Source organism: Leguminivora glycinivorella, chromosome 19, assembly GCF_023078275.1.
Source record: "Leguminivora glycinivorella isolate SPB_JAAS2020 chromosome 19, LegGlyc_1.1, whole genome shotgun sequence".
Classification (NCBI taxonomy): Eukaryota; Metazoa; Arthropoda; class Insecta; order Lepidoptera; family Tortricidae; genus Leguminivora; species Leguminivora glycinivorella.
Genome location: NC_062989.1, coordinates 14732962 through 14759529, shown reverse-complemented (window position 1 = coordinate 14759529; position 26568 = coordinate 14732962). Strand labels below are relative to the sequence as shown.

The 26568-nt window shown below is 40.7% G+C and overlaps 2 protein-coding genes across 3 annotated transcripts in view; one reads left to right on the top strand and one right to left on the bottom strand.

Annotated features, from left to right (window-relative positions):
- The window catches only part of LOC125236662 (merlin), a 35296-nt gene extending 17440 nt beyond the window's left edge, over positions 1 to 17856 (bottom strand). The window contains exons 1-5 of one of the 2 annotated variants that reach the window (XM_048143553.1): positions 17545 to 17856; positions 16321 to 16450; positions 15299 to 15504; positions 14598 to 14722; positions 11848 to 11950 (exon numbers count right to left, since the gene is read on the bottom strand). In XM_048143553.1, the coding sequence (XP_047999510.1) occupies positions 11848 to 11950; positions 14598 to 14722; positions 15299 to 15504; positions 16321 to 16450; positions 17545 to 17631 (651 nt within the window). In that variant the 5' untranslated portion in view covers positions 17632 to 17856. The remainder of the gene's footprint in view (positions 1 to 11847; positions 11951 to 14597; positions 14723 to 15298; positions 15505 to 16320; positions 16451 to 17544) is intronic. The other variant, XM_048143555.1, reaches the window with a different exon arrangement.
- Positions 17857 to 18238: 382 nt separating this feature from the next.
- Positions 18239 to 26568, top strand: part of LOC125236782 (RRP12-like protein) — a 39894-nt gene continuing 31564 nt past the window's right edge. Inside the window, exons 1-7 of the mRNA XM_048143707.1 lie at positions 18239 to 18404; positions 18558 to 18810; positions 19226 to 19352; positions 20041 to 20337; positions 22227 to 22310; positions 22715 to 22867; positions 24602 to 24744. Coding sequence (XP_047999664.1) covers positions 18269 to 18404; positions 18558 to 18810; positions 19226 to 19352; positions 20041 to 20337; positions 22227 to 22310; positions 22715 to 22867; positions 24602 to 24744 — 1193 coding nt within the window. The 5' untranslated portion in view covers positions 18239 to 18268. The remainder of the gene's footprint in view (positions 18405 to 18557; positions 18811 to 19225; positions 19353 to 20040; positions 20338 to 22226; positions 22311 to 22714; positions 22868 to 24601; positions 24745 to 26568) is intronic.

The following is a 26568-nucleotide window of genomic DNA, read 5'->3' as shown; positions in this document are numbered from 1 at the left end:
TCTGTCTACCTCCACGTTTCTACTTAAGTCCGCAAAAATCACCCATGGTTGCTATAATATAGACGGATTAATTTAAAACAAAAATCATAAGTATGAAACTATACAACTAGGGAAGAAATAACATTATTTTTCCCCTCACTAGCTCGGAAACACGTGTTTTGTCCTTTAATACCAGCGGGTAAAAACGCATTTTATCCACTAGTGGGTAAAGTAATTTGACCTTGAAGAACGTCAAATTAACTGCTTCAAAATTGATAAAAGTAGGTGAATCTAGTAATAAAGATGATTTACCACCTGTGGAACTACTGGAAGCAGTGATAAACGCATTTTTTGCGTTGTAGTTTCCTCGCTATAGTGAGCGGAAAAGTTTTGTGTTACACTCGGGTGCAAATGTATTTTACTTCTCGTGTGTTAAAAAACTCGCAAGTTCAGGATTCTATTCTCGAACCACTCGCTTCGCTCGTGGTTCAACTATAGAATCCTTTCACTTGCTCGTTTTTCAATTCCACACTCGACGTTAAAATACAACTTTGCCCCCTTGTATAACAAATAACTATTATTGAATCATTTTTGATTTGTTCTTTTTCAAGTTTATATAAATAATAAATTTTCAATTCGCTCAAAGGTTGGAAGAGATCCCTTATAGGGATAAGTTCGCCTTTGTACATCATAACTATACTGTATTTTTATGTCCTAACTTGTCTTATGTACAATAAAGTGTTCACATACATACATACATATATTGAAATAGATATCATACACGAAAGAAAAAACGACAAGGCCCACGGTGGCTGAGCCGGGAATCGAACCCGGGTCTTCAGCTTACGCAGCTAACGTTATTACCACTAGGCCACCAGGCCAGGTTAAAAAAAACCGACCAAATGAGAATCTATTTTCGCACAATTGTAAAACTAAATTATTTTTACTAGTTACCTCCAAAATACCAAATAAAATTGGGCTACCTAGTACATCGTTTTCTGAAGATTTTGGGTTCATGGGGTCGGAACGGGTATAACTAACTTAATTTATGGTGAATAGGGCCAAAACCGACTTTTGAACGTCGATAGCAGTTTTTTTATATGTGCCATGCTAATTTTTTACACAAAAAATCTTCCGGCAGTGTGAACTTCGGTTTGTCTTTGAAAATATGTCGTTTTATTTAGTAATTTTCGCTCACCCTAACGTTGGAGTGAATAGGGTCGGGAAGGGGGTGAATAGGGAAAAGGGTTGACTCTTTCGGATTGCGAACAAAATATGACCTGTCACGAGCGTATTATATTTATTTTACCAAAAAATAAGGATTTAATATGTTATGAGTGGTCGGTAATGAAATCTACACCTATTATGATAACCCTTAACCAACCTTTATAGTTAGATGGTGCTCTGACGCGGTGAATAAGTAAGTATGGTCGTGGGCAGTGCGGATAACGTGTCAAAATATAAGCATAGTTTGTTGCTATTTTTCATGTTTAAATAAACTTCTAAACTAACGTAGGGGGTATTAAAGTAAAAGGTTCACAGTGAATATTAGGTTGCCAGAAATGTATTTAGCTATACCATTGTATTGAATTTTGTATCATAAAGTCAAACTAGGTATTTACTACTAATGATTTACTCTGTGGGGTGTCTTTGATCACTTGCATGGGGTAACATTGACCATAATGACACATAGTTAATTATTGTCTGATTTTGTCACGGTACTTGTTGAGGCTGATAATTTGATCGCTTCTTGTGATAAATATTGAAATAATTGCAAATAAAGTTGGTTTTTCCGAAGATGTTAATTTTTATTCTTGATCAAAGTAACCCCAAAATAGCGTTAAAGAGTTGTAATATTTGACTGCGAACCATTTTTTTTTATCTTTTCTTGACATAAAATACTTTTGTAAGGGATTACATTCGATTATCATTAAAAAAAATATATATAGTGTATCAAATTAACCCCAATGTCAGTTTATGTTTGATCACATCGTTTTTTTTTCTGCGTAAATTATTTTATTTATTCATTTATTTATTTATTCCTTATTGCACATAAAAAAATAAGTACAAATGGTGGACATAATGCCTTAAGGCATTCTCTACCAGTCAACCACTGGGTTAAAAAGAAACATTTCATACGTGCAGGCATCGTGACAGAAAACAATAATCCTGATATCACTTATTTTGTTACCTTTTTAGATTTTTAGCAGGAAAAGACTGAAAAAGTTGATGGTCCCATTTTTTTTCTTCCTTAGTTACGTTACGTTTAAATTCCCAAATTGGTCAATGTAACCCCAGTTTACGGTAGACACCGTCAACCTATTCTAATAATTCTCTTTTTATTTGAAATAAAAATCGTTACGATAATATGCATATAAAATATGCAATCTAAGATAAAAAATGCTTTTCATATAGTTACAAACTTAGTTCAGATTTTTTTTGTACAACTTTTAAAAATTGTTCTACCTATCAAGTTCAAAATAATTTTCCTAGAAAGTCTTTTTTCTACTCCCGAACTATTATTCGTCATTTAAAGGTTCGTTCATAGATCTTTAAAACCCTTCATAAAAGTCTATTCCCCAAAGCCAGTGTCCGCCGGCTTTCCGCGCATGCGCACAGTATCGAAAAAACTGAAAACGCATTGTTTGGCTCTGTAACCATGGCAACGCCTTATAACGATACGGCTCGCGTGCGCGGGAAGGCTTTGGGCAGCTGAGCTGACAGTGCAAACCTTTGCGTCAAAATACAGGAAACAGTGTGAATTTCACGAAAGTTATTCAAGAAACCTATTAAAAACTACTTAGTTTTTAATAGGTTAGGCTTTGGCATGGTCGTAGAAAAAGTATTGTATGCAACGGTGTTTAACTGAGTCAAAAAATACTCGTGGCGTCTTAATAACAATTTTCGGCTTCGCCTCAAATTGTTACCCACGCCACTCGTCTTTTTTGATCTCCTTTAAACACCTGTTGCATAAAATACTATTTAAAGTTCTGCTTTTGAGATTATTTCATATTTGAGAAAACAGCCCTTATGACCTGAAATACGGCATACGGCAGTGATATTGACATTGACATATGCTTTTTCATATTTTGATGGTATTTTGACTGCACTGTATTTTTTGCCATGCTAATTTGAACCTTATCTCTGAGCGATGTTTTTTAATTTTCAGTTACATCACAGATGTGTATGACATGACATCTAGGTATTTAGCCATTTAAAAGAAACTACAAGGGGCTTTACAGACGTGGCGACTACAACTGGTACAGGGCCTAAGCCATAATTTAAAATTATATTGTGATTTTTATATGTATTTGTGGTTTATTTAATACTAAGTATGAGTTTCAACATTTTCAACTCAAGGAACTGAAATTAAGAGAAGGGACTCGGAAATTGGGTAAGATCAAGAGTCTGATGCAGATGCCGATGGCAGTATTGGATAAGATAAGATATGCGTCGATATTCCCTGTCTTTCTTTGTTTCTCTGACATGACTGCTGCTAGCTGTACTCTATTCATTAGGTTTTTATTTTATACACATACTTTATTTTTGTATCAAAATAAATGATAAATTGATAAAAAACCTAACGACCAAAAAGAATAAAGTACCTATCTGTTAGTCTTTAATACACCCCGCATATACGTAATGCACAGCACAGGCCTCCGAAGACCGGCAGGGCAATCATGGTCGCGCGATAAATGGTATAACATCAGGCCGTTCCTATCGCACTTACAAATAGTGTGATAGGGCTGATGTTTTATCATTTATCACGCGACCATAATTGTCTGCCTGGAGGTATCGGCCTTTAGCCCTTCACACACGTCTTTGAATAATGTTTGCGGGGATAGGCAGGCTGACGATTTTTTATCTAAGTATAGAAAAGTAACGCAAAATGAAGTGCAAAGTAATTTGAAATACACCTAGATAAACAATCAATTGAATAAGGAACGTTATCTACATATTTAGGTAAATTTAAGTCACATGAGACATGAACAGAGAAGGAAAGCTAGATGATGCGTATTTTTTCTCTGTCTTCTTGTATGCTACCTTTTTTACAGTTTTAATTTCTCAAAGGAGGTCAGTAGTTGACTACAAACTCAAAATAACACTCTTGAAAAAAATTAAGGGTCACTGACCTTTCACAGTAAATTGAGGTAGTGTGAGTGAAGGGTGTTTGTGTGTGTAATGGGGTAATTTGACAGATTCTGAAAATTCTCCCTGCTCTACCCCCTCTTAATACATAAATATTTACATAAATGTTTGTATACTTAATACATAAATATTTGTTTCAGTTATTAAAAATAGCAAAAAATATACAAGTCATGTCTCTACATCTTCCGAATAGTGTATTGATAGAATCTTTTTTTGATGCACTTCCTAACGCCAGCGTATATATCGACGAGGAAGACGAAATGATTTTGCTTGAGAAGTGCACAGTTTGTGCCACTAGTCATAGTTTCGATATGACCCTCTGTGCCTCCAGGGTTCAGTTTCTGCCGTCTGACGAACAACCTTTATCAAATATGTTTTGTCAAGGGTGCGCAAATATTATGTTTTCTGTTTGAATAAATAATTGGATTCAAAATGCTTACTTTTATTTCTAAAAATACATAACTCTCTTTTGAAATATTTGTCGCCGCATGTTGCACAATCTATACAAACACTACCATCTTAAATATGATGATGAGTAATGCAGTGTAAGTAGGCTTAGTTCCGTTCACCACTTATAATTCTTCACAATTGTCATTTCTATTTAATACTTTCGAATGATATTAGTAACACCATACGAATCATTACCAAAACTGTATTTCGAAGTTAAAATCAAAAACGGTACAACTATCATAAGCAAAAAACGTACTTATATATTGATATTGTTTACACTCGACTTATTTCCAATAAAGCCTAAAAAAGGTTGGCAACTCCTTGTTTATCGTATGCCGGTCTTGCCTTTCTCTTTTATGCCGGACTTTCTGAGTAGGCACAATTTCTAAGTTACATATTTCTGAACATAAAACAAGAAATTGAACGCGTTTTGAGTAGATTAATAGTACTAGTCAGAAAGAACGGTTATTATTTGTGCCGTTTGTATATCCGAGGTCTTATATAGAGAGTACGTCGTAGACGTCGCATCGGACCGATAGATGGCGCCATCGTTCGTTGTAAGTCGCTCCGGCGTCACACCGCCGCGATGTTGGTAGTCCCGTTTTCCCCACCTGCAACATAAGGCTCCTACGCGCCCCGGCCCGCCACCAGCCACCCTCATTGTTTCGTCGAACGCCGAAGTGACCGGTTGTCGCGTATTCCGTTCGAACATTTTTACAGCATGGTGTCTCGAAATTAATCTTTTAGTTTCTATTTCCTTGTTACTCCTGGTCAAACCAGAGTTATTCGTGTTTTTATTTAAAAAGTGGCTTATAACGTTTCGGAATTATGAAATTTTTCAATTTCAATTTTCACCGTCAATTCTTTCTTCCCTTTTAATTTACGCTCGTTCTTCTTGAATAATGAGATATATTATGCCTCGCTAGCGATCATTATTCGTCTTTCGGGGTTCTCACGATAGAAATGAACGAGCGGTGCTTTATGATTCTACCCACTTTTTTGTAAGAAAGTTCCATGCTGCAAAAATCGTTACCGTTAATCAGTTTTCTTTTTAAACTATTCGCATTTCCGAGACTAAAGTAGGAAGTGTTATCCGCGTATTAAAAGTTTCGCGCGAGAATATAAGCGGTAACGTAGGTAAGTTGCTCCGCCGGGGACCACGTGCTCCGGGGACCACGTGCTTCGCGACCGCGGGCTGCGCGACCTGCGGGCTGCGGCGGCGGCGGCGGCGGCGGAGGGCGCGGTGGAGGAATACCGCGCTCCAAGGAGGTTTGAATTTCTCCGACGAATGGGTGAGCAGATTCATATTATTTTAGAAAGAACATGTTCGGTTTCCGATTCGGTGCGGAGGCCCCAAACCACGTGTCGGCGCCGGAACTTACTGTAGCGCTGCGATAGCGCCACTGACCGCGGCAGTGTTGTCCGCCGCGTCGGCGCCGCCGAAGTTGCGTAGAAGTTGCCTCCTCGTTAACGATGGCCATCTCTGCGGTGCCGCCGAACAACGTTGTGGCCGCCACATAGGCGTCGCGTGCGACGCTGTAAGTATGTCTGCTGCTGCCCCGACGCGAGCGCCGCACCGTTAGTGATCTGTCGTCAATATGCAGGCTACCAGCGCGGCCACCTTCTGCCCCCGCCTACAACGCCGCGAGCCTGCTGAAGCTGTCCACCAATATCGCTGGCCGCCACGCTTATGCTGGCGCCTCGATGGTGATGCAGAGCGTTCGTCTGCCGTGACAACGCCGCGATCCTGCTGAAGCTGTCCACCAGTATCGCTGGCCGCCACGCTTATGCTGGCGCCTCGATGGTGATGCAGAGCGTGCGTCTGCCTTGACAACGCCGAGAGCCTGCTGAAGCTGTCCACCAATATCGCTGGCCGCCACGCTTATGCTGGCGCCTCGATGGTGATGCAGAGCGTTCGTCTGCCATGACAACGCCGCGATCCTGCTGAAGCTGTCCACCAGTATCGCTGGCCGCCACGCTTATGCTGGCGCCTCGATGGTGATGCAGAGCGTGCGTCTGCCTTGACAACGCCGCGAGCCTGCTGAAGCTGTCCACCAATATCGCTGGCCGCCACGCTTATGCTGGCGCCTCGATGGTGATGCAGAGCGTTCGTCTGCCGTGACAACGCCGCGATCCTGCTGACTGTCCACCAGTATCGCTGGCCGCCACGGTTATGCTGGCGCCTCGATGGTAATGCAGAGCGTGCGTCAGCCCTGACAACGCCGCGATCCTGCTGTAGCTGTCCACCAGTATCGCTGGCCGCCACGCTTATGCTGGCGCCTCGATGGTGATGCAGCGAGCTCATCTGCCGTGACAACGCCGCGATCCTGCTGAAGCTGTCCACCAGTATCGCTGGCCGCCACGCTTATGCTGGCGCCTCGATGGTGATGCAGCGCGCTCATCTGCCGTGAAAACGCCGCGACCCTGCTGAAGCTGTCCACCAGTATCGCTGGCCGCCACGCTTATGCTGGCGCCTCGATGGTGATGCAGAGCGTTCGTCTGCCGTGACAAGCCTCAGTGGTGATGCGGAGCGTAATACTGTTAACCGCTGCACAGGCGTCGCAATTCTTCTGCTGCGTCTGCCGTGACATTGCCGCAAGCTACTTGAAGTTTTCCACCGGTGTCGTCGGCCGACACGCTGATGCTGGCGCCTTGATGTCGCCTCGATCGCACGAGGTAAGATTGCAGACGCGGCGACCTTCATCGCGCCACCGAGCGCAATACTGCGGCTGCCGCGAAGGCGTCGCTAATTTTCCTGCCGCGTCTGCCGTGACGACGCCGCGAACTCTGTTGATGCTGTTCACCGATGTAGCTGACTGTCATGCTGGCGCCGGTGCCTCCCGCGCTGACGGCGGCGACCTCGAGAGGGCCACCGAGCACGATACTGCGTGACGCGACAGGGGCATCGAAGACGCCTTTCGAGCTGACGACGGCCGTCTCAATCTCACCGCCGAACGTAACATCGTCTGCTGCAGTGACAAGCTGGTAAGATTGCTGATGTGGTCCCTTGGTACTGCTAGCCGCCACGCTGATAACGCCCGTCGCGCCTAAGATGTCACGCTCACCGCGAGCACTGTCTTCCCCTACAATGGTGCCACGACCATATCCGGGCTCCGTCTGCTACGGTATCGTTGCAGACTCTGTTGCTGACCAGGCTGATACTGCCCTCCAATGTGACGCCGGGCGCCGCTATCAGCTGACATCCCGTACACTATGGTATCCACTCTTCTCTTTCCAGTTCCCGTGAAGTACTTCGACAGTATTTACACTCTATTTTGACCAATGACTCCTCCGTCGCAGAAGTGAGAACAGATAAATCCTAAAGATGCTACGTCCTAACGTGGCTTGGCCACCCATAGTTGAACGAGGTAAGACGTCAATAACCGGACGAGGAGCCGCACTGCTGCGAGGGTGTCCTGACGATGTTCGCGAGCTATCTAATCGGAGAGGCGCCTCGCGAGACGACCCTGTGATTCCTGTACGTCGCTCATTGTGTAGGTCAAAGACATCGTAAAGGTTTGCGGAATTAAAAAAAAAAAAAACTCTTTCAGAATGTCCAGATCTGAATTCGAGCCAGCGTGCTGCGTGGTTCTGTTTACCGGGCGGACACCAAAACCGATCGGTAATCTGGCCGCGGGGGTTCCAAGTACACGACGATTTCCCGGAGGCTTGTGGCGCCCCCTGTCCATTCGAGAGATTAACTTATTCGCCGAGCCTCTAATAAACAAATTGGGAAAAATAAACCCGCTTCGCCTTAGTGAACTTGAGATTCCAGCTCAAAGCGAAAGGGGCCAGGAACTCAGGAGGACTTCAGTAGTTATCATCTGGCTCGACTATACTGAATTAATATAGAGCTTGATTCGATCGTAGAACCTGATTTCATCAATTTCACAACTTTCGTAGTCTACAGAGGGAGGTTGGTTTCCAGCATTACCTCGTACAGCTGCCGATAGCTGTAGGCCAATCGCTCCTGTTTTGCTTGCATTTGCAGCCCGATAAGACCTTAAATAATCGGAATATTGTACAAAGTAAAGCTCTTCCGATGGAAAATAATCTTCAACAGGCGGTGGCGCTGGCGACTGAAGTGACATGCAGCCGGATTAAGATTCGCATAGCACTATATGCTATGCACAGTTCGGTTGTATGTTATGTTATGCTGTACGATGGCAGGACTACATCTCTTCGGTTACGAGTAACTACGACAGTAACTGCTGACTCCAACAGACTGTCGTACGAGGTCAGTATGCACCCCCTGGGAGCCAAGTAAGTGACCTTCGGTGACCTCGCCTTCTTCTGCTTCGCCCGTCATCGTACCTCTTCGTCTGCGAGAGCCCTGCATTACGCCGTACAACGGTACGTATTAAGCCTCCGCCACACATAAAGCGCATTCCGCTTCGCTAACGCTACGCTATCAGCGCGCTGAATGCGCGCGCATTCCGCTCGCGTCCCGCGCGCGTTGCGCTCGCAATCCGCGCTCGTTAGTTCCCGCTAGTGCCCACTGGGCGCAACGCCAGCGTTTGTGCGGTGCACCGCCATTATTGCGCTCCGCCTACGCTCTCAAAGCGCGCATGTGTGGCGGTGTTTTAATTCACCCCTTGACCTGCTACCACGACGTGTTCAGCAACCACCAGCGATACGACACGGACGTCACCGCTCAGTCTACACTGTCGACCTTCATTGCACGAAGTAGAAATCCGTCGCATCGGGTTTTGGATTAGGTAATGGATTACCCTAAGAGTCAATGACTGACTTGAAGAAATCGACTGATACCTCCGTCCAGTGTAGTAGCAATCGACAGCGCTCGTACTTTTCATCTTCTAGGCTAGTTTTACCGAGCGATCAGTATCCTCAAATGCCCTCACTAAAAAGAGTTCAGAGTTCAGGAGTCTCGCTTGTAACCGCGCTCGCTTGACGCGAAATAGTCTGATCGAAAATACCAGTATCGTAACAAATAGCCCTCGGGCGCGTGAGTGATGACCTTTTTCTGTGTTTGATATGGACGTAAGACGTTGGACTTTAAATAGTCATATCAAAGCTAATATTGATTTAGATAATTTTTACGAAGGGTTGACAAAAGCAGTATCAATTACGTTACCCTGCTACAGTACAGATAGTTACACTACTTTTACAGTTAATTTCCATACTTTGTGTCTGAAATTGGGTTTATAATAACCTGATAAAATAACGTGTCTGTTTATAATAAAAGTGTATCTAAGGTTTTTGTATCTTGTTCAAGTCAGCCTCGCCTACAATGTATAATAATGTCATTTCTCTAACTATTCGCTGACTAAAGCTAAACGTCATCACGAAAATCTCTTTAGGCGTTTCTGGCACCGAGATATTCGCGGATCGAAGGCGATTTCGACTGATACATCTGTCAAATCGGTTCAACAACCGATTCACTTATTCTTCTATGCTATGCCAATAGGGCTACCAAAGGCTTGCGCGCCAGCTGACTCGCCACCAGGAGATAATAAACAGGTCTCTATATAAGACCTCGGATATACAAACGGCACAAATAATATAAAAATTTTACCTTCCAATAAAATTGTTATTATTTTGCCTGGTATATCCGAGGTCTGAGTGATGCCTTCCTGGTAGGCTTAATATACCGTCGGCACTTCTCCTCAACAATGAGGGTGGCTGGTGGCGGGCCGGGGCGCGTAGGAGCCTTATGTTGCAGGTGGGGAAAACGGGACTACCAACATCGCGGCGGTGTGACGCCGGAGCGACTTACAACGAACGATGGCGCCATCTATCGGTCCGATGCGACGTCTACGACGTACTCTCTATATAAGACCTCGGATATACCAGGCAAAATAATAACAATTTTATTGGAAGGTAAAATTTTTATATTAAATGACTACGTTACATACATGATATACAAATATTCCGACTGCCTCTATTTTATTTTAATTTTTTGCGGAACCATGTTGAACTCGATGATCGAGTTCGAAACACGAATCAAGTTTATTGTTAACTAGTTTTCGTCCTAGGGATACATGTATTCAAGACCAATGGCTTAAGGATGAAAAACTGGTATACCTTCGGAGGTGTGAGAGGCGTAGATATATAAACACAAAAGTTATTGTCAATAGACGGTCTTTCCGGGTAGACGGTCTTCCCCACACTGACCTTAATAATTTTTAATGCATGATTATCAAATTTTAGGTAAAGTAGCCGAAATGTAAATAGCTGTGCGTCAAAAAATAGTAAAAATAAAATAAAATGGGAGTAAATTATTAACATACATATTCACGTAAAAAATGTAAATATAACCTAACCACAAAATTAAAATTAAAAAAAAACCCCCAGACTGCGACATAGTAGACCGATATTCATGAAACATGTCTAAGAACACTCCCGACTAACTCAGCTTTCAGACAAAAAAACTAAATCTAAATCGTTTCATCCGTTCGGGAGCTACGATGCCACAGACAGACACACACACAGACAGACATACAAACCATGCGCGGATCCGGCGGGGGAGGGGGGGGGTCATGGGGGTCATGACCCCCCCTGGAGCCTAAGTTAGCCATACAAATAGACCACGTGACCCCCCCTGGGGCCCCGGGCCATTACCACGTGACCCCCCCCCCTGGGCACGAAGCTGGATCCGCGCTTGAGACAAACAGACAGACAGACACGTCAAACTTATAACACCCCGTCGTTTTTGCGTCGGGGGTTAAAAATTATCAATAAACAAATGTTAATAAAACCGGCCAAGAGCGTGTCGGGCCACGCTCAGTGTAGGGTTCCGTAGTTTTTCGTATTTTTCTCAGAAACTACTGCAACTATCAAGTTCAAAACAATTTTCCTAGAAAGTCTTTATAAAGTTCTACTTTTGTGATTTTTTTCATATTTTTTAAACACATGGTTCAAAAGTTAGAGGGGGGGACGCACTTTTTTTTCCTTTAGGAGTGATTATTTCCGAAAATATTAATATTATCAAAAAATGATCTTAGTAAACCCTTATTCATTTTTAAATACCTATCGAACAATATATCACACGTTGGGGTTGGAATGAAAAAATATATCAGCCCCCACTTTACATGTAGGGGGGGGTACCCTAATAAAACATTTTTTTCCACTTTTTATTTTTGCACTTTGTTGCCGTGATTGATATACATATTGGTACCAAATTTCAGCTTTCTAGTGCTTACGGTTACTGAGATTATCCGCGGACGGACGGACGGACAGACAGACATGGCGAAACTATAAGGGTTCCTAGTTGACTACAGAACCCTAAAAATGAAGGCTTGTACTCACATTGATAGAGAAATAGTTGACACCGTACATGTCCAAGTCTTGTGCAATCTTCAGGTACTCCATTTCGGCTTCGTCCCGAGACATTCCTTTGTGGTCCGCATACCTTGAACACATTCGTACTTTTAAAATTCCAAACAGTGATGCAATATGTTTATACACCGTGTTTTTTTTGTTTTCCGTTAAATCCGACACAGCTAGGTTCATTATCAGGAACCAACCTGTATATCACTTTCAGTTAAATTCGCAAAAAAAAATCATCATTTTCATACATAATAAATTAATTTATTAGTGTGAGAGAACCTTAAGATTGTTTGTTTCAAAAGTTAGTGTCAAAGTGATCGACATGTCAAAACAAATAACATTAGGAATTGGTAAAGGTTGTCACACACGTGTTCAGTAATTATCTTTATTTTTTTTAATAACTCGATAACCGTAAGAGTTAAGACGCTAGTTTCTTAGATAAATTAATTGTATTTGATCTAAAGAACCTTCCCTTAAAATTAATGGAATTCAATAAAAACAGACCAGGGGGGCCATGACGTACTAAAGACGTTCAGTTTAGGTTGAGAGAAAGGGACACAGCTATAGCAGTTACATAGCTCCGTCCCTCTCTCTCTCAACCTAAACTGAACGGCTTTAGCACGTCATGGTAACCCCCCAGGTTGTAGTTTTAACACCATACTTTTTTTTTTGTATGAACAGGTAGACGTTTGACCACGATCACACCTGATGGTAAGTGATGATGCGGTTTACGGTGGAGCACGCATACCTATCAGATACCTATTTACTCATAAGGTAAGAATACAAAGTGTTTGCAAGATAAAATTTAGTTCAGGTATAAAGTGATTTCACTGTCTCTGGCTAGATTACAACTCGGGTATCCAAGATACTAGGCCACCGCTCTACTATCTGAACTACTGGGACATGCCGGCGGCCGCGCATTCGCGGCCCATTCAGTGGTGACGGCTATCGCGCGGCGCACTAGAACTCAAAGTCGGCAGTTCGCGTGCGGTCCGTTTGTTAATTTAGGCAAAGAGGATCGAGTATTATAGAGAGTTACTGTCAAAGTAAAATGTGTAATCACAGTGCATAGACTGCCATCTCTTAACACAGGCTTAAAAGTTTTGAACCTCAGTTTTGACAATTTGGCCCATATTCTTAGCTTGATATGTTTTAAAATGTTAAATATTAATATTAGCGCCACCTAGCCGAGCGTTCCCCAAAGGTGTAATGCCATCTAGGCCACCGTACCTTTTTCTGTATGGTACTGAGGTACGTTTTTTTCTTAGACTTTATCTGTCTATACGGAGTTAAATAGGTATGTCTTTGGTGATACATATTGATGCTATCAATTTACGACTTCAGTAAGTCCGTAAATCAGTATTGCAATGTATCCGTAATATATACAGATTTATTCATTGCAATAAGGATAGGAATGCATTCATTGCATTACGTTATTGGAGGTCATGAAAACAGTCGTGAATTTGTCCATCAAAGAAATTTATAATGACTTTAAGGATAAGATTTTTATGGTAAAAGTTCAAAGTTTCGTTATTTAGATTCGACTTAGTATGGAGGTAGCAGATATAGTACTGCATTAGTGTATGTATTCAGTTTTACGTTTATAACAATTTAAAGCTCGGCCACACATGCGCGTTTTGAGAGCGCAGCGTTAGCGGAGAGCAATGATAGCGGTGCGCCGGGCGGAGCAGATTGCAAGCATATTCAAAGCAGATCCGCGCGCATTCTCCACATGGTAACTTCTATGTAATCAAAACAACAATTTGGAATAAAACAATTAGCTAATGGATAACATTTAATTCATATTCAGAGAAGTCCACTCACAACGCGCGCTGTGTTATGTGTGGCCGCGCGAATCCGCTCTGAATACGCTCGCATTCGGCGCGCATTCCGCTACGCTATCAAAACGCCCTATGTTTGACCGAGGCTTAAGTAGAAGAAATACGCCGAACATAGGGCTTAATATTTCCCTTCCTCCACCCACTTTCATAATTATCTCCATTTATAGTTTTCTCTTACTTTTCGCAAAAATTATGAAATCTAATATGTGTAGAAGTATATTCTCAATAGAATTCTCTCTCTAGAAGTAAGAGTACCCTTCGTGCGTTTTCACATTATCCAATCCGATATCGGATGTGGGAGGGATTTCAAAGATGGCGGCTTCAGCATATGGGATATCGGTCCTACATCCGATATCGGATCGGATAATGTGAAAACGCACTTAAAGTTATAAAAAAATGCCTAATTTATCCTTATACAGGGTGTCCCAAGACCATGGGACATGAAGGGAAAGTACCTAAAATATCACAGATAGGATATATTGCTGAAAGAAGACTTTATTTTATTTTTAAAACTTGGTAAAACTGCATTCAAAAAAAAATTTTTTTTTTTTTTAATGTATGGACAAATTTTAAGGCTAAGGAGTCTGCCATGTAAAATGTTAAAATTCATGGTCTTCCTTTTATCTCCGACACTATGTTATTTAGAGAAAGATAATCTTTATGATGAAGCCTATCGATCGGTATGACAAAATTACAGGATGTTTTTTTTTTCTCGTGTAGCGGGTTTGATTCCCGGTTTAACCATGTAATTATTTAAAAATCTATGAATGGAGTTTTACTTAGTTTTAAAAATAAAATAAAGTCTTCTTGTAGCAAAATACCCTATCTACGATATTTAAGGTACTTTCCGTTCATGTCCCATAGTCTTGGGACACCCTGTATATTTACCATATTTTAATCCTGTCCTCCCACATCTCTGGAGTCATCTGGTACTGGTCAATGACCCGCTGTGGTAGAAGATCCTCGCTGGCAAGCATGCCGGGCTTATACGCTGTCTCGTCGTAGTCTCCATACTGGAAATCGTTAATAGTACATTATGATACAAGTGCGTAAAAAAGGAAGTTCGAAACGAGTGGCGATTAAATTAAAACATGACGGAAGGGAGTGTTTTAAATCGACACGAGTTACGAATTTCCTTTTAGCACGTGTATCGTAGGACGTTTTTCAGTAGAGATGGATCTCCGAAGTTTCGACCTGACTTATAATGAACCACTTCTCGCAGTAGTGCGTCAAAAAAAACATCATAGTCTGTACTGAAAAGTCTTGCCCATTGATGCTACGGGTGACCAGTGGGCTGGTACATTTCTTGCGCAGCAAATCAGCATCGCGATCCAGCACGGCAATGCTACTAGCCTTCTGGGCACTTTACCATCCAGCGCCGAGCTTGCTCCTGTTTTTTTTTGTTCATGAATATATTTATTGTGTTAGATTAAGTTTAGTAATTTAAGTTCTATTCATGTTTTTTTTTATACAGATGTACCAATCTATGAATAAATCATCATAGTAACTATTTTATATACTTTTTAAATTTTCTCAAAACTGTTACCTGGATCACTAAATTGTGAAAATATGTTGGTTTCCAGACTTACCTTAGCCTGCACAGCATAACTCGCAAGTAACACCGAAGCCTCCGGCGGGCAGTATATATCCATGCTCAAGATAGCCTGCTTGACTTGCAAGAACAGTAGATGCTGTGTGACCTCCTGTATAAGTTCTTCTGCCACATCTTCTGGGTATAGCTTGCAGAGGAGCATGAATGGTGTGCCCGGCATTTGAGAGACACATTGGTCTTGTACTGTAAAATATACATAGTTAGGCCAAGGTGAGCTGGCACTGATAATGATAGGGTCTTTGAAAGTAAATATCTTAATTTTAGATAACAGATGGACAAAACGTGTCACAAAATGGCTGGGTCGAAGCGGATAAGGGAGATCAGGGAAACCAAAAGATTGTTGGGTCAATGAAATCAAGAACATAGTGGGGACAGACTGGATGGAAAAGGCATAAAAAAGTGATTGGAGGCAGCTGGAGGAGGCCTATACCCGAACTAGGGCCATGTTTTAACCTTGTATATTATGTACTAGCTAATTAACTATTTATAGATTGTTTATGTTAGGCCTAGTTACCCTCCGGGTTGGAAGGTCAGATGGCAGTCGCTTTCGTAAAACTAGTGACTACGCTAAATCTTGGGATTAGTTGTCAAAGCGGACCCCAGGCTCCCATGAGCCGTGGCAAATGCCGGGATAACGCAAGGAGGATGATGATGATAGATTGTTTATGTTTTTAGTAAACGGAAACAAAGGCACGGAAATAAAGGCAAAATTGTCTAAAAAAACTCAAAGCATAAGACTGTCCAAAATATATCATTTAATCCTTTGAGAGAGATATATATCAATTAAAGTGTAATTAGTCTAATGTGGCAACATGATTAGACATTGCTCACCTGAAAGGGTTAATTAAATTGAGACTGTCAAATGGGACATGGGTTAAGCATAGATGTAGGATGACAAAGAAGAACTGTCAAATATCAAAAGGGAGACCAAAACTAGAACAATTTCAAGTGTCATTGGATGTACTAATTAATTAACTATTTCTGTATAAGAGGACTCACCTCTTTTGTCTAATTTGAGCCAGCTTATAAAATGTTTTGTGTCCTCGAACTGTAGTCCAAAGAACCATGTTTCCCGCAGCCCTATAGTTCTGCAGACTAGGTCAAACAGATCTCTTCCTGTTGCTCGCCACTGCACAAAAAAATATTTGTGTAAGGTACTTACAATATTTGTGGGTGATACAAATAATCTTTATTGCATGCCTCAGGTCATTCATACAGTAAGAATAAATAAATAAATATTTTAGGACATTCTTACACAGATTGACTGAGTCCCACGGTAAGCTCAAGAAGGCTTGTGTTGCAGTTACTCAGACAACGATATATATAATACACAGCAATATCACAAGAGATAATACAATAGGTGGTCTGATCTCTCAACGACCAGTCTGGCGCAGTCAGTAATGACCCTGCCTGCTACGCCGCAGTCCCGGGTTCGAATCCCGGTAAGGGCATTTATTTGATAAGTACAGATATTTGTTCCTGAGTCTTGGATGTTTTCTATGTATATAAGTATTTATATATTATATATATATCGTTGTCTGAGTACCCACAACACAAGCCTTCCCTGAGCTTACCGTGGGCCTCTGTCAATCTGTGTAAGAATGTCCTATAATATTTATTTATTTATTGCCATGTGCAATGGTTACCTATTTTGCTGAATGTGGTACTATTTTGTAGTCCAAATACATAGGTATATATAATGTAAGTGGAATGGCAAGGGTTATGATTCATAAAAGTAATGATACTCAATTATAAGTACTAAAAAGTCTTCTGATTTTAAGGCTACAATGACAGTACTTACTATTTTTTACTGTAGTCTTTATAATTTTTATCAAGTCACCTTTAAAAAATAAAGTTCTATGAAAAGTTATGTTCAATAACATATAAATATGTGCTTCTTGATAATACAACAACAAAAACAAGCTGATTATCAGTTATTGAACCCTGTTGTAGTCAGAAAACAATGAGAGTGCATGCTGTCTAATGAAAACTACAAAATTACTGTGTTTGTTTATGTTATTCATTTTGATCACATATCAAACCATTGTAATTAATAAACACTGCCCTGTTTTCGACCCGTGCGTAGGTGTTTACCAGATAAATTATCACTCCTATGCACTAATTCGCTGGACCTGCAGGGTGACTCATAATGAACTTGTTGTACTAATTCCTTAATTACTAAAAGACCAAACAATAACACAAGCCTAAAAGTTGACATCTCACCTCAAGGTTGAATTCCAATTCGGCATCCAATGTACACACCTTCACTGGAAAGGATTTGGACGCCTTCTTTCTTCTAAAAGGCGGCATTTTTACCTCACATAGTTCATTTACTCCTTAACAAAACATCAACCAATAGGTTAGGAGTTCTACGGCGAATTAACTAATTGCACGGCAATGGTTACCTTTTACGTAACGAGCACTCGACTGAGGAATGCGTGTAATTTCACATTACGTACTATTTCCAGCGGTTATTATTTACAAACAAGAAAAACGCAATGAAACAGGGAGTACATACGATGTACGAAAGAAAAATTGGGTATTTACGTTCCGTTCCGGGTCACTTCAATTACCATTTCCTGTCATTAAAAAGGTAACGCGTTTTGCGTGATAAGGACTTGAATATTTTTAAAATAATTTATTTTATGAAAATATATCCTTTTAAACGCCAAAAAAATTGATAAGCCAAATAAAAGCCATTTTATTTATTTTTAATGTATTAATTTGTGTAGGAGATTGAACAAATACGATTGTGTATCAAAGTGTGATCACGGCTTTATTAAAATCTTTTTTTTTCCTTGGGTTCTCTATGTTGGTCAAACTGAAAACTGACAGCTTGATTGACAGTTTGTTGACAGCATTAATTTGACAACTGACAGCCATTCGCTTCAAAACTTCATCGCCACGTGCGATTTTTCTTTGAAAATAACCCAAAGGATCTGGAAAAATGGGGAAGTTTAGATCTAAGTTGAAAGGTAAAACAAAAGGGAAGAGATGGAACAAAGGTCATTCTTCGGATTCCAATCCGAAGACTCAAAAATACAGGGAAATGGCAAAGTCCCGGTTCTTTCAAGAAAACCTCGGTAAGTTTCCATATTTATTTAAAAAGTCGCCCTGATTTTAATGATGAATAATTACTAAATAGATAAACTCTCCTTTTAAGTCAGTTAAAATACTTATATATGCAATTATAGCCTAATGTAACTTTGTAACCAATTAGCCTGACTTTTTTCTAGGAAACACTGGCTTGACTCAGCAGGCGGTCTTAAAGCACGATGCTATGATCACCTATGGACACTCAAAGGGCAAACAAAAGTCCGAGGCTGAAGCAGAGCTGTCTATCGCGAAGGAATTTGAGAGTATGTCAGTGAGATCGGGCGAAGATGACTCAGAAAGTCAGTACTCAGGTTCTATGAGGTCTGGGTCTTTTAAGACTTTCCAGACGTTCGCTTCTGATTGGAGCCAGTGCTCTAATGTCAGCTTTAGCAAGTAAGTGGTGTTAATTGTTTAATTTGGATTAACAGTTTTAAAATTTGTTTGTCTGAAATATAGAGAACAACTTGTTTTCTTTATTCAAAACATTATTGTACAAAATGCATGCACTATCAGTAAACCTTTAAATCAACCAGACTATAAACTGAAAAAAAAATCTGTTTTTCTATATACTTACCAATAAGAATTAGATGAATATGATTTGCACGGGAAATTTTTGATTTGTTACTTAATTTAATTATTAGAATAAATTTAATTACTCTGTTTACCTAACAATGCCCCTTTAAAATTTTGTCATTGATAAAAATGATATGTTCATGAAAACTGAGGATAAAAAAAAAATGTGCAATTGATTTTTAGTACAATACATATTATAATAAGTTAAAAAAATAAACAAAACAATGAATTTCAGGCTGCTGAACAAGTTTGACAACAACAACTCTATCCACAAGGAGATGTTGGCCGTACTGGCGGCTGTTACTGAAGTGATCAAAGAACAAGGCGGAGAGGAGACGTCTACGGAATATTTTGCAGCTTTGGTTAGTATCAAATACATATAATAAAAAAAACTCATTTTACTCAAGTTGTTGACAAACTTCCCTTTTCGGTGAAGGAAAACATTGTGAGGAAACCAGACTAATTCCAGTAAGGTCTAGTTTACCCTTTGGGTTGGAAGGTTAGATGGCAGTTGCTTTCGTAAAAATTAGTGCCAATGCCAAATCCTGGGATTAATTGTCAAAGAGGACCCCAGGCTTCCATGAGCCATGGCAAATGCCAGGATATCGCAATGATGATGTTGACAGACTTCCTTTATTGGGGCCAGAAAATATATTAAACTTCTGAAAAGTGGCAAAATTTTAGAAATTTAATTTTTTTTCGGACTGGGTCAATGAAGCACACTTTTTAGTAGTAGTGATAACAGTATATAGAAAAATAATATATGTATATATTTCAAGCTAATTATTGCTCATACAGTTTGATTTCATGTTTTTAAAATATTAAAATTAAAATCAAAATTATATGAGAAGGTCAGGATTCTATTAGGAACTTTAAAAGTTTTCATATCTATGATTTATTTGGAACAAATCCCCACTAAGATTTCTGTTTCGCTAAAGCAAGTGCTACCAACATTGTCAAGTCTTAAAGTATAACATAACAATGGGAAATTCATACTTACATTTGAATACTCTATAAAAGTCTTATCTGAATATTTTTTAAATATTTCAGATGGAAACACTAAAAGTAGCTGAAGACGACAACCTAGTAGCCACTCTATCGCTCCTCTCCATGGGCATAAAGTCGGTCCCACAAGCCGTCCTCCGGAAACAGTTCTCCGATTCTGCCACCACATTCACCGAGATCCTGGAGAAGCATTCTCAGTCGGAGAATGGGACGCTGTTACGGAGTGCTATTGGGTGTTTGTCGGTGTTGCTCCGGGCTCAGGAGTATGCGTCATGGAGTGATTCTTCTACGATGAGGGTTTTTGACAATGTGCTGGCATTTGTGTTGCATTCTAAACCTAAGGTAAGCATATCGTTTTGGTTTACAAATTTTGGCATACTAGCAAATTTAAAAAATATGAAAACTATTTTGAAAAAGCTACTGAGAAAAGTAAAGAATAAATATACATTTTGAGACATATTTTATCCTATTAGAATCTTATACTACTCAAGAATCAAGTCAAAATAAATCAAAAATCAAAGGTTAATAGTTTTTAGAGACCTACATATCTCTCAACATAAGACTCTAGCTTTCTAAATTGTATATGACCGTTTGTTTCTTTCTCAATAAAATAAAATAAAAAATTCTAAATTGTAAAATGGTTGCATGAAAACACTAATCCATCTTGCTTAAAAACTCCTGTTGTTTATATTTTATATATTTATATTTATTAGTATAAACATGTTTACATGACATTACAGTAAAACCAATGCGTCACGAAACTTAGATAACATATAGAGAGAAGATAGAGAGAGAAAATAAAGAGAACAATAATAAAAATAAAATTAAACAATGGATTTGGGCGATGACGTCACAGCGTGGCTCCGTTGCGTCGTTTGCCCCGGTGTGGGATTTGGCAGGTTGCCCCGGAACCGCCGAAAAACCACACCTTTCGGCCAGAAGTCTGCGCTCGCGATGGTGTCCTGCAGCGGCCGCGGCACGCGGACCACGAACGAGCTGAAGTGCACGTAGTGACGCGACTGCAGCTGTTGCACCCTCAGCGTGTAGCCAGTCTTCCGGCGAACGTAGTCCACCACCTCGTCGGAAACGGCGGAGTAATGCAGACGAGACACGTAGAGCGCCCTACTCGGTGTGGCAATCCGTAGACCAGAATTCACCGGTTCCGCAGAGCCACACATAGTCTTGCGAGCCGCTCTGCGCGCCTTGCTCTTTTTTTCCACCAATGTGAACCCCTCTTCATCCACATTGGTGCGGGAAGTATTTTCCTTGGCAGATGCCCGTACTTCACATCCCCTTGTAGTTGTTGGTGCATTGACCCGGCTAGTTGCATTAGACTGGCCGGCGGTGACGTCAGCGTATGCACGCTGACACCGTGATTTCGACGAAACAGGAGTCGGCCGCGCGCGCGGAGGGAGGGGCGCGCGCGGGGCGGCGGCACGTGCAGCACCTTTTACAGCGTCAGCAGCGTGCAAACTAACCGACACGACACGAGTGTCCGTGGGTCGATGATCGCACTCCAAGTCTGAAACAGCTGACCGAGCTGGAGCATAACGCAAACATTTGATTTCGTTGCGTAACTCGGTAATCGTTTCCATGCTAGCTTCAAACTTCGAGATAACTGCGGCTAAACTTGTTTTTAGGGCCACGATTTCCCTAAACAAGCTGCGAACGTCGACGTTATCCGGTTCGTACGGCGGAACGATGATATCCGTCGCAACAAACTCCGGAATCCGGTCTTTGTACTCCTTCAGGATCTTCTTAATGTCCTCGAGACTTTTCTTCCCGGTTTCGTCGCCTCTCCGGTGAGGTACATAGGTGCCGGCAATCCCAAGGGACTCGCACAGCACTCTCTTCGCTTCACAGATGTCGTCCACGGAAAACTTCGACGCACGCGAGGACATCCGGAAAGCGGCTGTCGCATCCATCGCCCCTTCCAGTAACAGCTTGTCTTTTTCTTGAAGGAAAGCGAGGAATTCATTTACGATGGTTTGACTCGGTTTGGAATCTGCCATCGTGTCGATTATCGGTCGCGGCAAAAGCACGCGCGCTGATTTCGCAATTATAATTTAATTAAACCATCAATGCGTCTGCACCGCTGCGCGCATTGGACTCGACTTTATCACTGAAGCATAGAATCTACTCTAGATAACATATGAGTAAGCTTAATTTCTGATTTCCATTGAATGAAAAAAAAATATGTACTTAACCTAATAAATTATGTATGTTCTCAGGTACGAAAAGCGGGCCAGCACGCGGTAACAGCTATTCTACGCGGAAGCTGTTTCATGATTCCTACTGACGATGACCAAACTAAGGTAAATGACGTAAATGTCAAATCTCGAGGATTATCTTTATACCAGCGTATTCTCCTGAAACTCGTAATTCTTTTATTACAAATCTGCTCCTAACACAAATAAAGAAGCGTTTCCATTACTAAACATACAAACTATTACTATTTGAGAACTGTTCGGAACACTAAGAAAATAGTCTTCTTTACATGGCGACCGTGACAGGACTCTAATCTGCTATCTTCAAACTTTTTACAGCTAAGGTATTCTGAGTATTCATTGATGTAACAATTACTTTATTTAATATAAATATTTCCTCATATTCCGGTTCATTTATTGCCTTACATGGCGACCGTGACAGGACTCGATCCTGCAAACTTCGGTATCCTTACAAGTATCCACCCTATTTAAATGTAACCAATTTATTTTAGGTTCCGAAAGTGCACCCAGCCGCTAACCGCGTGGCTGAGTTCTGTCAATCACAGATCCAGGCTGAAGCACTGCTCTCTGGACACAGGACTGTGCTACACACACTCACTATGCTGAGGGATGTGCTGCCTGTCTTCAGTAAGGAGTATATTAAGGTATGTCTATTATTATTACTTTGCGGCTTTAACCACATACCTATGTGATAGTTTGTAGTAAAAGTTGAAGATATTATTAAATTAAAACGAGACGTAATCGCGTAAGACTTACGTTTATATTTAACCCGACGTTTCGGACGTGATATTACGTCCGTGGTCACGGGTAGACTGGCTGGAAGTTGTATCAACATCTTCTAACTGTACGAGTTTTTCGAACTACCCGGACTTGATTGTCATTAGTCACATTTACGCTAGGGTGGTAACCCTTACGGCTCAGCCACGACATTGGTCTAAGCGCGGCAGCGGTAAGCGGCGGCCATACATTGGAGCGAGACACAGTGATGGGACTTTTCATTCGCACGTATGGCTGCCGCTCACCGCTGTCGCGCTTAGACCAATGTCGTGGCCGGGCCGTTAAATCAATAAAGTTGAAGATGTTTAAGGGTGAAAGAAGTCACACCCATCGCATTTTATGTATCAGAAATCGCTCGTTAGTACGAAGAAGCTTACACATCAGAAAGCTGAAAGCATGCGTCCGTATGTACAGACTAACGAGCAATTTTCTAATTGATAATGCTGCAAGATAAGAGTCTGATCGAGATTCTTGACCAACTTTTAGGCATCATGTAAACTTACGTAAATAAGGACAACAGAGTTATTTGTGTACAATGCGATAACGATATGCATGTCGCAGGGAAATGGCCAAAACAGCGATTTCATCAAATCACTAAGGGATATGATCAAATCACGCAGGATGTCAAAATGGCGAATCCATTTTATCATTTCTCTAGAAAATTTCAGTCATTTGACTAAATCCCTTACTCAGTTTAGTAAAATCACAAAATCGACCAACAGACACGCCACGTTTTGTCATTTCACTAGATTTGTTTAGGGATTTGATAAAATCCCTGAACCACGTCAGTAAGTTGACGAAACGAGCTTATAAAGTCAACTAGTTTTATCATTTCACTAAACAAGTTCAGTGAAAAGACATTTTTTTTTAATAAATATGAAAATAATTTAAAATGAATCATTTTTAGCTTTGTTTCTTCACTTATTCTATTTTTTTTCTTATTTATAGAAAACCAAAAACTTACAAACGGATTCAATTTTACCATTTCACTAATCTAGTTAAGGATTCAATCAAATCAAGTGACAAAGGCAAGAGTCTAATAAATCTAATTGGTTATATTAGATTCTTGGCTTTGTCATTTCACGAAACCAGTTCGGACATTTGATCAAATCACCAGTTGAGACTTTATCATTTCCCTAAATTTGTTTAGGGAAATGTTAAAACTAGTTGACTTTTTGAGTTTGTTTCGTCAACTCACTGTCGTGGTTCAGGGATTTTGTCAAATCCCTAAACAAATCTAGGGAAATGACAAAACGTGGCGTGTCTATTGGCCGATTTTGTGATCTCACTAAACAGAGTCAGGGATTTAGTCAAATGACTGAAATTTTCTAGAGAAATGATGAAATGGGTTCGCCATTTTGACATCCTGCGTGATTTGATCAAATCCCTTAGAAATTTGATCAAATCTCTGTTTTGGCCATTTCCCTGCGACATGCACATTCCTATTCTGTAGTTCAGCTATGTCTCTACTTACGTGAGTAAGACTTAGGTACAAGTATATCTCAGGCCTTAGGATTTTAAAATTTAAAACGCCCTGAGGAATTTAAGCGTAAGATTGCATTATACTGTCCAATTTATTTAATTTTTTTGTTACATTTCAGTCCGTCTGCGAATCTATTCTATCCCTGATGACACACAACAATGTGTACATCAAGACTTGCTGTCTCCACACGCTGCACGCGCTTTTCGCGGCCCCACCCGCCTCTTCTAACGCACCCGCTAGTCTCGCGGCCCAACTTACCAGGTAAATGCATTTTTTACTCAAACATTTCTTATAGTACATTACGATACTTAAGATACATGTGCGATATTATTTGAATAGAATTGATTGGCGTAAATAAAGTTTGTGATAAATGGCCTTTTTCTCGCACTATGTTTTATTCCCAAATCTGTAATTTTCATAAATTAAAAAATCGAAGGAAGGTCTTCTAAGACCATTTTTAGGGTTCCGTAGTCAACTAGGAACCCTTATAGTTTCGCCATGTCTGTCTGTCCGTCCGTCCGTCCGTCCGTCCGTCCGTCCGTCCGTCCGTCCGTCCGCGGATAATCTCAGTAACCGTTAGCACTAGAAAGCTGAAATTTGGTACCAATATGTATATCAGTCACGCCGACAAAGTGCAAAAATAAAAAAATGGAAAAAAATGTTTTATTAGGGTACCCCCCCTACATGTAAAGTGGGGGCTGAATTTTTTTTTCATTCCAACCCTAACGTGTGATATATTGTTGGATAGGTATTTAAAAATGAATAAGGGTTTGCTAAGATCGTTTTTAGGGTTCCGTACCTCAAAAGGAAAAAAACGGAACCCTTATAGGATCACTTTGTTGTCCGTCTGTCCGTCCGTCCGTCTGTCAAGACCCTTTTTCTCAGGAACGCGTGGAGGTATGAAGCTGAAATTTATATCAATTACTCAGGTCTACTGTCCCTTGAAGCTGTGAAAAAATCAAACTTCTAAGCCAACGCAATCAAAAGATACAGCCGTTTATGCCGCAAATTTTCGACACTTGCAAGGGAATCAAAACCTACAGGGTGCTTCCCGTGAACTCAGAATCTTGAAATTTGGTACGAAGCAACGTCTTATAGCAGAGATAAAGGAAAAATTACGAAAACCATAAATTTTTAGTTACATCACATAATATATTTTTTTTTAATAATTTTAATGTTTGTACGGAACCCTCGGTGCGCGAGTCCGACTCGCACTTGGCCGGTTTTTTTGATAATATTTATATTTTCGGAAATAATAGCTCCTAAAGGAAAAAAAACCGGCCAAGAGCGTGTCGGGCCACGCTCAGTGTAGGGTTCCGTAGTTTTCCGTATTTTTCTCAAAAACTACTGAACCTATCAATTTCAAAACAATTTTTCTAGAAAGTCTTTATAAAGTTCTACTTTTGTGATTTTTTTCATATTTTTTAAACATATGGTTCAAAAGTTAGAGGGGGGGGGGACGCACTTTTTTTTCCTTTAGGAGCGATTATATCCGAAAATATTTATATTATCAAAAAACGATCTTAGTAAACCCTTATTCATTTTTAAATACCTATCTAAAAATATATCACACGTTGGGGTTTGAATTAAAAAAAATATCAGCCCCCACTTTACATGTAGGGGGGGTACCCTAATAAAACATTTTTTTCCATTTTTTATTTTTGCACTTTGTTGGCGTGATTGATATACATATTGGTACCAAATTTCAGCTTTCTAGTGCTAACGGTTACTGAGATTATCCGCGGACGGACGGACGGACGGACAGACAGACATGGCGAAACTATAAGGGTTCCTAGTTGACTACGGAACCCTAAAAAGTGCGTCCCCCCCCTCTAACTTTTGAACCATATGTTTAAAAAATATGAAAAAATCACAAAAGTAGAACTTTATAAAGACTTTCTAGGAAAATTGTTTTGAACTTGATCGGTTCAGTAGTTTTTGAGAAAAATACGGAAAACTACGGAACCCTACACTGAGCGTGGCCCATCGCGCTCTTGGCCGGTTTTAAGTAGGAGCACGGTATCTGGTAGCTGCCTTTACTGACCCGCTATCAAAATACACCCTGTATACTGTACGCCGAAAAAA